We start from the raw sequence: 13,524 nt of genomic DNA, 5'->3' as shown, positions 1-13,524 counted from the left end.
TGTCCCTTTAAATCTCAGATATCTTCACGTGTGTTTGTACGGTATATCTCATATATCGTAATCCAAATACACCAGCAACAAGTGTCTCATAAATATAATCTCAAAACAATGGTGAACCATCCCTTTAAATCCGCTGTATTCCAAGTGGGTCAGTGCAATCACACTACTGCATACACGTATACGGTATACGTATACGGTGCTCCTGTGTCACCCCTTAGTGCTCATCTACCTCCAAAACACTATTGCGCCCACCTCCAGATTTGACCCGTAATGCCAGGTCAAACTACGCTTTTCCCTTTAACCCGGGAGGGTATACTGGTACACAGATCTTAACCACCGTCAGCACTTTAAAATTCGCTCCACAATCATATGAAAAAAATGCTCCATATAGTATAGTATTTGTAGTGCAGCACTATAAATAATAATAAAATATGATGCGGATGCCTGAAGCTAAAATACACCATATAAAAATAAACACAGAAAATAAATATTAAACGAATAAAATGTTATGATATGAGAATAAAGTCCGTGTGATAGTATATAAGGAATAGGTAGTGTATATAGTGTATATGGGATTAGAGAAGTCACCTATCGGAATATTGATACCAACATCACTCTCTGCACTATTTGAATGTTGATTGAAATATTTGTTTATTTGCATATAGTGCATAGGTGTTGAGATATACACTACCTATTCCTTATATACTGTCACACGGACTTTATTCTCATATCCTAACATTTTATGCGGTTTAATTATTTTCTGCGTTTATTTTTATATTGTGTATTTTAGCTTCAGGCATCCGCATCATATTTTATTATTATTTATAGCGCTGCACTACATGTTTTATGTGATTTTAGAAGGTTATATGGTTTTCCTTTTTAGTGTTCTAGCCGCTTCCCATCCTTAAGCGCTCACTGAACCCTATCTTTTACATATAGTAGAGTATTGCCAAGTAAAATGGACTTAATTAAAATAAACTCACATTTAAAAGTGTCCTCCTGGGACACTACAGGATAGAAACTCACTATACAGTATTTCTTGTGAACAATGTACAGGAATCCCTTTTCCAAATTGGTGGCATGTGCATTTCCGGTTTGTGGCCATTTTGAAAGAGGGATTCCTATACATTGTTCACAAGACATACTGTATAGTGAGTTTTTATCCTGTAGTGTCCCAGGAGGACACTTTTAAATGTGCGTTTATTTTGATTATTTTAATAAAGTCCGTTTTACTTGGCAATACTATACTATTTGGAGCAGTTTTTTCATACGATTGTGGAGCATTCTGGAGCATTTTAAAGTGCTGATGGTAGTGAAGATCTGTGTACCAGTATACCCTCTCAGGTTAAAGGGAAAAGAGTAGTTTGACCTGGCATTACGGGTTAAACCTGGAGGTGAGCGCAATAGTGTTTTGGAGGTGGATGAGCACTAAGGGGTGACCCTGGAGCACCGTATTCGTGTATGCAGTAGTGTGATTACACTGACCCACTTGGAACACAGCGGGTTTAAAGGAACGGTTCACCATTGTTTTGAGATTTTATTTATGAGACACTTGTTGCTGGTGTATTTGGGTCACGATATATAGGAGATATACCGCACAAGCATACGTGAAGATATCTGAGATTTAAAGGGACAGTCCACTATTAGGAACATTTTATTTGGTATTTGTATGCACTATATTCATTTCAGCACTGTTATGTGCAGTTCTATGGGTATCTATGTGTATGCGTTGATAAGACATTTGGTGTAGCACATATTTATTGCCACAAACACAATTTCTGTTTTAACTATTCATATATGCATGTTTATATTATTAGCACCATATTTGTGTTTATATTGCTGCGCTGCATTTTTTATTGCTTTATGGTTTACATGTGGGAACACATTATATGCTAGCCGCACAATTTGTTTTGCAGGAAGTCTATTGCACTAAGGGTTTTCTATACCCACTTTTAAAGGATCCCTGTAAACTCATCTCTTCAGAGAGGCCTATCCTGCCCCCACCTAACAACTGTACATGTATTTTGTCCATCAGCCTATCCCCACAGTTATCACCCTTTGTATCTCTTGACCCTCTTCTATTGTAAGTTTTAAGGAGCAGGGCCCTCTGAATCCTGTATTAATTTGTATTGTAATTGTACTGTCTGCCCTTACATTGTAAAGTGCTGTGTAAACTGTTGGCGCTATATAAATCTTGTATAATAATAATAAATAATTCTCATGGAGAGTTTGTGACCTAGATTTGAATTGCTGGATCTACAAACTGTTGGGTCTCTTGACTGGTGCCTCAAATGGGCACTTTGGTTGAAACACACATGGAAAACGACTGGAGTGCCATACCTAGTCCTAAGCCAGAATATTTATTTTTCCATATAAGGCCCCTTTCATTCTATCCGCTGAGGTTTCCTGTAGACTTCTTTTACATCAGGAGTTAATGGCGCCTTTTCTGAAAGCGTACCAAAAGTCCTGCATGCTGCATCTTTGGTGTACCTTTAAAAAACGCTCCCAAATCTCGTGATCTGGTAGAAGTCTATGGAAAAGTGTGGGTAACCTGCATGAAAACCATGGATACACTGTGTTGGTCTTGTGAAGGGCCTAATTTAAGCAAATGTTTTTTGAGGAAATCTTCAAATAATCCCTTCATCAGCTCTGATGAAAGAGAGTTTGGAGGGTCAGGAAATGCGTTGGCCTAAGTTTTTTTTTTTTTTTTTTATATGTAGAAATATTCTGTTTTTAGAATCTTAAAAAAAATGGTGTGGCTCTGTTGCTTTGCCATGGTATTAACATAAAGCAAGCAGGAGACAAATGTTTCTGGAGATTTCTCAGGCAGATGATACCAATTTCAATGTGGATGGGGCTAAGGGGGACAGTAATATTTTGAGGTATCATTCTGATACTGTAGGTTTTATGCGCAAATAAACTTTTGACATGTTTTTATTGAAGGCTTGATAGCAATGATATCTTCAGTGAATTGAAGGAAGCTTTTCCAAACCATCTTCCCCTGTATGTTGCAAGGCTTCATCAGCTGGATTCTGAAAAGGTAACAATTTTTGAGATGAAAAAAAAAATAAAATGTTGATTTTTTTTTTTAAGCAAATGTGTGCTTGCTTGTTCAGTTACGACAGTCAGATCCCATTTACACCAGTCAACTGAGGTGCTGATCATTGTGATTTGCACTTAACACCCCTCCCCAGTGAGCCTACCATATATTGTGGTACTCTGTGCTAGCCATACTTGGAACAGGAGTGATTTTAGCCAATTGTGGTGTATTGGACACCCATTCACATGAATCTGAAATATGGTTAGTTAACCCACAAACATACCACCTTTAGTGTGAATGGGTACTCAAACCAAGTAGTCATCCGCTAGGTGTAGTATTCCCAAATCTGCATTTAAATAGCAATCTTATGAAATGCACATTAAAATGACATTTATATCCGCTATACAATAAAGTAGTTTTGAAACTACAGAATGGTTTCCCTTTAAGGAATAAATTACTAACACCGCCCTTTTTATGCTCTTTGCTTGTATTTACATGGATTGTCCTATAAATATTTAATTTTTATAGCTTTTTTTCAAAATCATATCCACCTGCACTGGCATCGCAAAAGCAGTTATGCCTTGCCACTCTATGGTCTTAGAGTTTACATACCCCAGAGGCCCTGCATGGTATTTACAGTCATCCTCCTATGAGTTTCCACACTGTACTCTATCCTCTAAGAACTCCAAAGCATTACAATAGGTTAATTGTCTCCTGTCTACTTTGGATCTCGGGTGTGTGTCTGCAATTTACTATTCTTAACTTGGGCAAGCAACCTTTTCTGGGCATGAACTGTGACATAGCGTGTTAGGGATAGATGGAGAACCACAGCACCAGCTCCAAAACTGTAATTTTGAGAAGGGTTAGAACTTATTTTGGTTGTTTAATAATAATAATAATAATAATAATAATAATAATAATAATAATAATAATATTTTATATATATATATAAAAAATATTTGTATCTGATACATTGTCATATGTCATCAGCACTGTTTACATACTATAGGACTCGGTAGTGTATGCAGGCCAATGCAGTTCTTATCAGCTGTTAATGTGTACTATCCTTGCTGGATGTACTATGTGCTGTCAGATACAGTGATTGTTAACTTGCCTGTTTGCTAAAAGCTTCCGTTTTGTGTTTTTTTTTGTTTTTTCATCTGGGACAACTATAATAATAATAATATGAACACTTCAGTTTTAAAGTGTAGCATTATCAGGATCAAATATATAATCCTAATAATTTAAAGCACCCACTATGTGTTTCCTTGCAAATTACCAGAGGAAGGGCACTTCAAAATCAAAAGTAAGTAATCCATACTTTAACACAAGCTATCTTCAGTTACAAGCTCGCTGCAAGTTTTATTTGCATTATTCCCCCCCGTCTTACCAGTAACACAGCATGGTAAACCATCTATGTGTATATATATATATATACATATATATATATATATATATGGATATATATATATATGGATATTTTCAGGAAAACCTTTTTTTTTTTTTTTTTTTATAGGGCCTTATTAACTTCAGATTATAAGAAGCAATGTTCTTCTATAAAGACTGGATGAATGGAAAGTGGATATGTTGCCTGTAGCTGTCCGATTATGGACTGGAAATCTTAGTTGCTGTTGGCACCTGCCACGTGATGGGATCTGCCATCATTATTATCACCTGATCAATCTTGGTGATGGCAGCAAGAAAAGCAGCAGTGTCTGCAGCTATATGTGCAAAACTCTAAAATGCTAAACTGAAAACACATATTTCACGGGACTTCTAGGCAAAGCAGTGAGCCAATTGTGTGCAGGAGAAATTGAGATTAATGGCTGTAGAGTAAAATGACAAATGTCATTTTATTAGTTTTAGTAAAATGGCTTTTGTAGGAATTTAAACATGTATACCTTTTTTTTTACTTTAAAAAGAATGAAAAAAAAGAACAGCATGATGTGGTCATATTGTTTGCTATAGGTAATACTCAGTAGAATGTGCTTACTGCCACTGTAAGCTGGCTTGACTTTTTTAGAGGGTATTCCAACTAGGAGTGATGGTTCCAAAAATTGCTTGTTTGACTGCTTCAGATAAGAGGCATTATAGTCAAATGTTAACATAAAGCTGTAAGGAATTCATAAATCAGGATAAATAGAAGGAATAGAACACTCACTTTGCATGGAACAAATTCTGTTCTGTAGTAAAGGCTTGGGTATTGGTCACGGGAGCTCTTCAGAAGCAGCATACGTAAGGTAAATATAAAAGCCCTTCTAATACTTCTATGTATGCAATCTAATAGTCCTTTTTATGCATTTCAAGAAGACCATTAACACAGTGTTGTAGTAATATTTATAGCGTCATTGTATCTTTTATTAAGCTGCATTTACCACTCAAGCTCTGGCAATAAAAACACCTGCTTCCTTGTATAAACAGTTGTAATTGAAATGTGTAATCTTACCCTCTCTTTGCTTTATTAATATGCATTAAAAAAACGCTTTCTTGTTTTTTTGGTTTTTTTTTAATTGCTCTGAACTAATATTAATGTTGCTTGAGAGACTAGTATGTAGCTCTTGCTTGATATTATAAGGGCTTGGATGGTATTTGTTTAGTTTGCTTCTAATTGTTGCTCCTTTTTATTCCAGGAAAGAATCAAGCTCATAAATGAAATAATTTCAGCTGCGGAGGAAGTAATTTCTAGAATTGATCAGACAGCTCTTGCCTTGTTTTTTGCCATGAAGTCCGATCCAAGACCTGATGCGGCCACTATAAAAAAGTACCTAACCAGTAAATATTTTCTTTTCTGACCCTTTTCCAAATCTGTTTTATGTACAAATCACAGTCTTTGTGATTAATAAAATTGCTTCTAGGGCTTTGCATTTGATGCCTCTCCACACAAAGTTTCTACGCATACTCATATATAGGGACTTCATTCTTTTTGTTCTCAGACCCCTTTTGTACTAGATAAGGTTACCCACAGACCTAAGATGACCGTCACTTGATACATCATCCTTTTTTTTTTTTTTTTCAATATTTTTATTGATTTTTACATGATGAATATAACATAAAACAAAAACAAAGGTCACACAGTATTAAGCTTTGTAGACATACTGTAAGATTTCAAAATTACAATGTTTTGAATAATGAGCGTAGAAAAGGACGGGGGGGGGACCAACAGTTACCTAGGCTTGAGTAAGGGTGAGAACACACAGTACCAATAAGTGTATTCTAAAAAAGGGAGTGTGTCTATTACTATTACATTTTAGGAGCAGGAATTACAGAACAGTCATGTGAGACTGGTTTCACAGTCTCTAACCCCTGGTTCACATCTGTGCGGGTGGTGCAGCTGCAGGACCCGCACAAATACCTGCAGCCGCACCACCCACACAGAGGAATGCGGGACCCGCAGGCAGGTGCCATGAATTCTAATGGCACGCCGCCCGCACTGGAAATTGCAACTGTACTGTGAACCTCAGTTCTCGTGTGGGCTGCGATTTCCAAAGTAATGCAGGGACTTCTTCCCTGTGTGTCCCGGGGCATTGGAGTCTATTCAAATGAATGGGCTCTCGTGCCTGGGCAAATTGCAGACTACACAAATGTGAACCAGGGCTAAATCTAGATCCAGCTGTTTTTAGGTTGAATATGTTGGTGATTGTGTGTGCGCGAGGCCCCTGAGCCTGCTCTCTGTCCAGAAAAAGAGTTGACAACTGCTGTTCAGTTGCTTTGTTGGCAGACTTCTTTGTGGGACATCCGGTTCTCAGCTTCCTCACTCAAGGTTACTGAAACACTACTCTTTACTATGTATGGAGGTTACTTTTTTTTCTACTCAATTCTCCCTGTTTTGTTTCTTCTCCACATGATGTTGATGACCCTGCACTTGCCCACCCATCTCACCAAACACACTGTCGCCATAGATCCCCCAGCTAGTATCCCTGATATTTACAATTCAGACACATCGTAACTTCTACGTTTGTTGCCCCTTTTTCTTGGGCACAATCAGATCACTCACCCATACTCTGTAATCTATCGTGAGGTAATTCTCACAGAGTGTGATGATGGGGAAGCCCATCCTAAAAATAGTTTCCATTCCTCGTACTTCCTCTGCTTGGAATCCCTAAACAACTAGCCCTTGGTCCTAGCCCTTTACACTCCTTGTACGCTAACTTTTGTAAGAACTTGTACTTCTTCATCTCCAGTTGCAACTTTCTTTGCCTCTCTGGGGCCTTCCTCAGCTGTTCTTGTCCACACAGAGCCATCCCTTTGTGCTCAAAAGGGTTACTTCCTTTAAAAGGTCCTCTGAAAGAATAGAGTGTTCTTTTCAGGGCCCCCTCCTTTTCTTGTGCTATAAGGGGTCAACGTATCCTGGAAGCCTGTCTGCCTTGTTTCCATGGGGCTCTTATCACCCTCTGTGGTAATAACATTCTCCCTCCCCATGTCTTGCCTTGAAGGCATGTCAAACACCTGCATATTTGCCTTATGGGTGGGGTCAGGGCTGTCATCTATGGTTGCCTACTTTATATTTCTTGCCAATTAACCCCTATTCTTTTCACTCCAGGGCAGTTCCACTATGGGATTTATTTTTTATCCCTAAAAAACTGCTCTAAATTACTTGAGAAGAGGCTGGATTATTCTCAGGAGCCAGATTGCTAGTGCATAGGACATGTGCGCTCTTGTGTATGCTCCATAGCAATGCATTGCACAAGCTGAGACCAGTGATGGCAAGCAGTCTGGCTAAAGGGGATTAACCCTCTTGCTGCCGGGTCTGTACAGCATATGGACTGAGCGTTCGGTACGTATTGCTCCTGTGTTCATTCATCACTGGAGCATTAAAAAACTGGGTTTACTATACTTCAATTTGTGAATGAAGCATAGTAAACTGTGTTTACTATGATTCAGATTGTGAATGAAAAGGAGTCTCTCTACAGAGACATCTATTCATTCACCTACAGTGCAGCTGAGGCTGCAGAGAAAAGGACTGTGTTCAGTCCCTTTGTCTCAAAAAAGAGACATCAGGGGTCTGTTTAGACCCATGATATTTCACCCCCATAAAACCTGTAAAAAATTATTAAATTAAAACTAAAATTGGACCCGTTTAAAAAAATAAATGAATAATAATATTATTACTGACAGACAATGCAACGCCTCCTCACTGCCTGTCACTTCCTGTTTTAATCAAAATTTTTGCTGGCAAATGCGCCAGAACCACATGCATTGCATGCAGTTATGGGGTGTTTGCTGCTCTTCCTCATTGACTTGAATGTGTAGTGTTCGGTGGGCTTGCCACCCGCCGATCGCTACAAGTCAGGTCAGCTTTGCCATAGACATAGCATGTAAACACTTGTGTCCCCTGCCTAAGAAGCTGGCAGTTGGCAGGAGGCAAAAACACAACTGTGCATTTTTGCCCCCTCAACCACAAGTCTAAACAAGGCCTAAGGCGAGTCCATGTTTAGCTGCACAGGAATGCACAGATGTTCCATGCCTCCCAATGCAGGAAGTCTCATTGATGTTAGTTGGGACACAGTGGGCTGCACAGGAATGCACAGGTGTTTTGTGTATTCCTGTGCAGGCAGTCCCATTCATGTCAGTTGGGATGCAGCAGTTGTAAGGACACAGCCACTGCTCCCAACTTGACATCTGTGTCTGTGCGTGTCCCTGAACTCACACTGTCATGCGTGCAGGTGTAGGTGCATGGCCCCAAATGCAGTCAGATAGGAAGCAGTAGCTCTGTCCTTGAATGGGACTGCCTGCACAGGGATGCACAGAACACCTGTGCATCCCCATATGGGCATACACTTTTAGTACACCTCATGTGAACAAAGCCTTAGCAGGAATTTTGTAACTTATGTTGTGTTTATGTGTGCAAATAAAGATTTTAGTGTTGTGTTTTTTTAAATTATTTGTATATAGATTTGATAAACATTTTCTGCATCTATTGTATGGTTTGGGGGTAACTTATAAACTCTGAAAGCTGTAAGTGAAAAATGAACACCTCCCAGATTTTTTGTGAAATTTGTTTATTTACATTTACAAAAAGGCACAATTTAATATTGATTATTAACTCCGTACAGGTTTAGCTTTCATATTCTACAGGACTTTTGTCAAATTTGCGGTTTTTGTACCTGCTATGCTATGATGTTAGTGTATTTTTAGCAAAAATATTGTTTTGATAAACATTGGTGCAAATATAACAGGGCCATATATGGTTTGGTGGGTCTTTTACCAACTCTGAAAACTGTAAGGAGGGAAAAAAAAGCCTCCAGATTTGTATAGAAATTTGGGTTATTTACAGTTTTGTGTACCTTCCATTTTCACCATTTCACAAAAAGCTGCAATTTAAAGTTTGCAAATATTTGTTATATATTAACTCCATACAGGTTTAACTTTTAGCAGGGATTTTGTAAAAATTGCTGTGTTTGTGTATGCTGACTTGTTAAGTTGGTGTGTATTTTCGCTGTTCGGTAGTTAACCTTGTCCCTTCACTGTATACTCGTTCTCAGTGACATGGAGAAGCAGAAGGGCACACTGATTGATGTTCTGTGTCGAAAAGGCTGTGGCTTGGCAGAGAAGGTTCTCCATCTTCAGTCCAAAGATGGTGCTGCATCATGTGACATTGATGGGAGAGAAGACGATCAAGATGCTGCTCTAGAGGCCTTAAATGATACTTACTGGGAAATTACAAAATGGATTGATGTATATGATTCAAAGGTAAGTAATTGTGTTATCTGATTAAACCAATGGTACTATATCTCTTTCTTTATATACATTACCCAAAATATATGTCTTTCTTTCATTGAAGCGCACACAGGGTTCAGGTCTGGTTCACACGGATGTGGCTCTGTGAACTGTGTTTTGTGCGGGCATTCGTTTGAAGGGGCTGCCGTTCCTTCTGAAATGCAGGGAAAAGTCCTTTCTCCGTTTTTGGAATTGCAGCCCACATGGGAACTGCAAGTGCAGTGCGGTTCCCAGGGCGGGAGTGATTTCCAGTGTGTGCGGCATGCCATTCGGTCTTCTGTTCATACCTTTTCGAAGGTCTACAAGGTTGAGGTTCAGGTTGAGATGCAGCTTTCAGCAGCAATGTTCTTGCAGCAGCACTCTGAGTTGGGTTTGTTGACCCTTGTTATCGTTGGGCCTGCTGGCACATTTCTGTTAGCCTTGCTGTTGTCCCTACCCTTATTCATTGCTTGGGGATGTCCTAGGGTTTATGAATATCAAACCTGTGTCCTGTACTGTATAATTATGATGAAAGGAATTTTGGCTTGCTTCTAAATTTCATATATTGGAGTACAGGGCACAGGCCACCCTCTCCTCTGTTCCAGTGTTACATTGCATTGCTTAGTTAAAAAAAACAAAAACTGAGAACTCACAAAATGGGGTATAATTAAAGGGGGATGCCCAGGAGGCATGCCGTCTAATACTTTGCCAGTGTCCAATCACCTGAAAGTACCAGCCTACAGTCCATGGTCTGTGAATATCAAGACTGTCCTAGACTGTACTCCCTAAATAAAGCATTTACAGGTAAGTTAAAATTCCCTTTTAGAACGGGATCACTACCTCCTCTGGAGCTACTTGCCTTTTATATTTCTGCAGTAGCTAGGTACAAATCAAACATTACATTGAATATCTCCTGCTACAATTTTAGGGAAGCCTTGGAGCCTCTTAACACATTTCTATGCCGTCTGTCAATGTTTGAAATGTTATCTCTTAATTCAGTTCCTCATCACATAGTTAGACAGGAAAGGTTACAGCCTCTGGTAGGTATTTACTGCTGTCATTAAGCCTGTTAAGGGTATTTTATAGCATAATAAAAAAGTGTCTCTTGTACAGGACATAAAATTACATCTGTCCAGTAAGGAAACAGCCAACAGTTAAAAGGTGATGGAGGTTCTAACCTGATTTAAAATAATAAAAAAAATAATGGAGTACCACTTTAAAGGATACGTTCACCTTTGGGAACATGTTACACGTTCCCACTACTGCAGCCTCCCCCTGATCTGCTGCGTCTAATGCCATTGAGCTGGGAATCTTCTCCCCAAACGTTTTTTACAACTCAAGTAATTCCACCCACCAACACATTCATTCACAGAGTTCTGTGGATGGGAAAACTACAACTACTTCCAGCCTTGGCAGCCTTTTGGCTTGTAGTGTTCAGTAAACTACCAGAGTGCTGGTGAGCAGACTAGGTGGTTCATTGATTCTTCCTGTCATGGAAGAAGCGTTGGATTGCACCCGCAATCAGCAGTGCTTAAGCAATGCTTAACAGGATCCTAATAAAAAATTTTAAAAAAAAGGAATGCACTTTTTTTTTTTTTTTTTTTTTAAAGATGAACTTTGTAAAATGTAGCACTTTGTTAGAACTGTTGTAATGTGATTTAGCACAACATTATGGTTTGTTATGTAAAAATGTAACATTTTAGTTTTCAATTTTATTTTGCATTTCAGTTTTTCATTAGAGCGTAAGACTTTAGTCTTTTTTTTTTTTTTTTTCCCTAAAGGTTTTACCGTTTGTCTATAAGCATGCTTTAGCAAATAAATTATATGGACGAGGAATTAAAGCTGCAACAAAGATAGTAGAAGAAAAGCCAACTAAAGAAAACTGGAAAAACTGTGTTCAGGTAAGAATTGTTTTTCTCACTGTGTTGCTCCCACATGTTCTCCATAACAGGTTCTTTTATCATTCTGGACTAGCTCTACAGTGTTTAATAGAAATGTTAGACCCATGTAATTAGAGCTTAGAAGGTTTACTGTCAAACTGGGAGGAGTGAATAAAGGAAGGAGGGGGGGGTTTGTTTTTTTGTTTGTTTTTTTCAGTATGTGTATCTTCATGTGAGAGAATATTTATTCATATTATACATTAATAATGTACTGTGTTTTTTCCCTCACACAGTTAATGAAATTGCTTGGGTGGACCCACTGTGCTACTTTTACAGAAAACTGGATCCCAGTAATGTATCCCCCGGATTACAGCATTTTCTAAACTTTCAGCTGCAATATCATTTGATACAAATGTCTTATACATTATAAAAATATTTAGCTGTCCAAGACTTCTATGTTTTTTTTTTTTTAAAGCATGTTTTCTGTTAATACAATGGTTAAACTATGTATTTATCTGCCAATGCACCCATGTGCATTGTTGTGTGTGGTATTTGGATGGCCTAGGGTTGTTGCATGTGTTGTTGGTAATTTTTTAACTTGAGACCTGGATTTTACAGTAATCATATTTTTAACATTTTTATGTTGAGGTTATGAAGGCCTGAATGATTCAAAAAAGTAATATTTTATTTATAGAAGGATATTTAAATAATTCATATCCATTGCCCACATATGTAGAGGTAGAAGTTTTCTAGCCTGAGCAAATTAGAATGCAACTTACTCTAAGGGCCCACCAACTGGCATTGTTTCTAGTGCAGTAATCTGCTACATTTTAATAGATTTTAGCTTGCTCCACAAAATGTTTGTCTTCAGTATGTGTAGACAACAGGTGCACTTTAAATACATGCTATAGTTTATATAAAAGAAGATCCCACCTAACAATGTTTAGTGTTGATGAATTGGAGTAAAATCACTTTGTGTGCATTTATCCACGTGGTGCTCTTGAATTTCTGCCCAGTGCCACTGCTTCCCCCCAGATTGCTTTGTTCCAATGGAAAAAGCATGAACTGGGTAGGGCCATTTTACTTTTGCATTATGCAAAATGGTGGAAAAATAGAGATTGAGGGAGGTGGTAGTGTATGACTGGAAATACGTTCTGTAAATGCCTGCAGACTGTTTATAGTCATCAAGCCCCACTGATTAGTGTGCAATGCTGGGTAGAATTCTTAAAAAAAATTAAATAAAAAAATGCACAGATGTTATTTTACCATCCACTGACTTTTGGGATAAATGGATCTCAGAGTTTTTTGTTATCAGTGTCAGTAAGGACCCTTCATGTTTGAGTAGTTGTACTATTACAAGTTTAGCATTTACTCTTCATTGTATGTAAATGAAATATCGGTCATCAAGGAGTTTTTTTCTTTTAGGCAGTATCATAACCTGTATATGAATGAAAATAAAGACACGTGCCAGGCATTTAATGTTTCTTTAATCGGGTATATTGTACAGTTATACATATGTTTATCATCATAATTATGTAAAATAAAACAAGAGTCATGCACAGAAAAAAATGTTACAAATGCTAGTGGGTTTTTTTTTTTTGTTTTTTTACAATTATAAAATGATTATGGGACCTACAGTTGTCTGTGTATGTTTATTCCACATATGATTTTTTGGGATAAAGTGGAAGGCTAACACAGTATATCTAATGTCATGTCTGCCTGACAAAGGTTCCAAAAGTCATGGCTTCCCATTCTATACGAAGTTTGCACTGCACTTTAAAGTGACCCTGGGTCACAGGATCAAAAAAAAGCAAATGGCAATGACTGCAGAAAGAAGAGTCTCAAAACGTACCTTTTCGTCAGCCCATGTCTTGTCAGAAAGCCGGTCACCAGACTTTTCAACAACAA

General features: G+C 38.1%; 1 protein-coding gene across 3 annotated transcripts in view; it reads left to right on the top strand.

Moving 5' to 3' along the window:
• TPP2 (tripeptidyl peptidase 2) overlaps window positions 1-13,253 on the top strand; it is an 87,570-nt gene extending 74,317 nt beyond the window's left edge. For 2 of the 3 annotated variants that reach the window (XM_089684534.1, XM_089684533.1), the window contains 5 exons: window positions 2,944-3,040; window positions 5,671-5,801; window positions 9,523-9,730; window positions 11,518-11,637; window positions 11,910-13,253. In XM_089684534.1, coding sequence (XP_089540660.1) covers window positions 2,944-3,040; window positions 5,671-5,801; window positions 9,523-9,730; window positions 11,518-11,637; window positions 11,910-11,999 — 646 coding nt within the window. In that variant the 3' untranslated portion in view covers window positions 12,000-13,253. Of the gene's footprint in view, window positions 1-2,943; window positions 3,041-5,670; window positions 5,813-9,522; window positions 9,731-11,517; window positions 11,638-11,909 lie in introns of those variants that run through there. The other variant, XM_089684536.1, reaches the window with a different exon arrangement.
• Window positions 13,254-13,524: the final 271 nt, after the last annotated feature.

This window comes from Staurois parvus, unplaced genomic scaffold, assembly GCF_062004578.1.
Source record: "Staurois parvus isolate SC_StPar_1 unplaced genomic scaffold, SC_StPar_1.0 ptg000349l, whole genome shotgun sequence".
Lineage (NCBI taxonomy): Eukaryota > Metazoa > Chordata > Amphibia > Anura > Ranidae > Staurois > Staurois parvus.
Note: the sequence above shows the minus strand (reverse complement) of the source record. Positions and strands in the feature narration are given on the sequence as shown.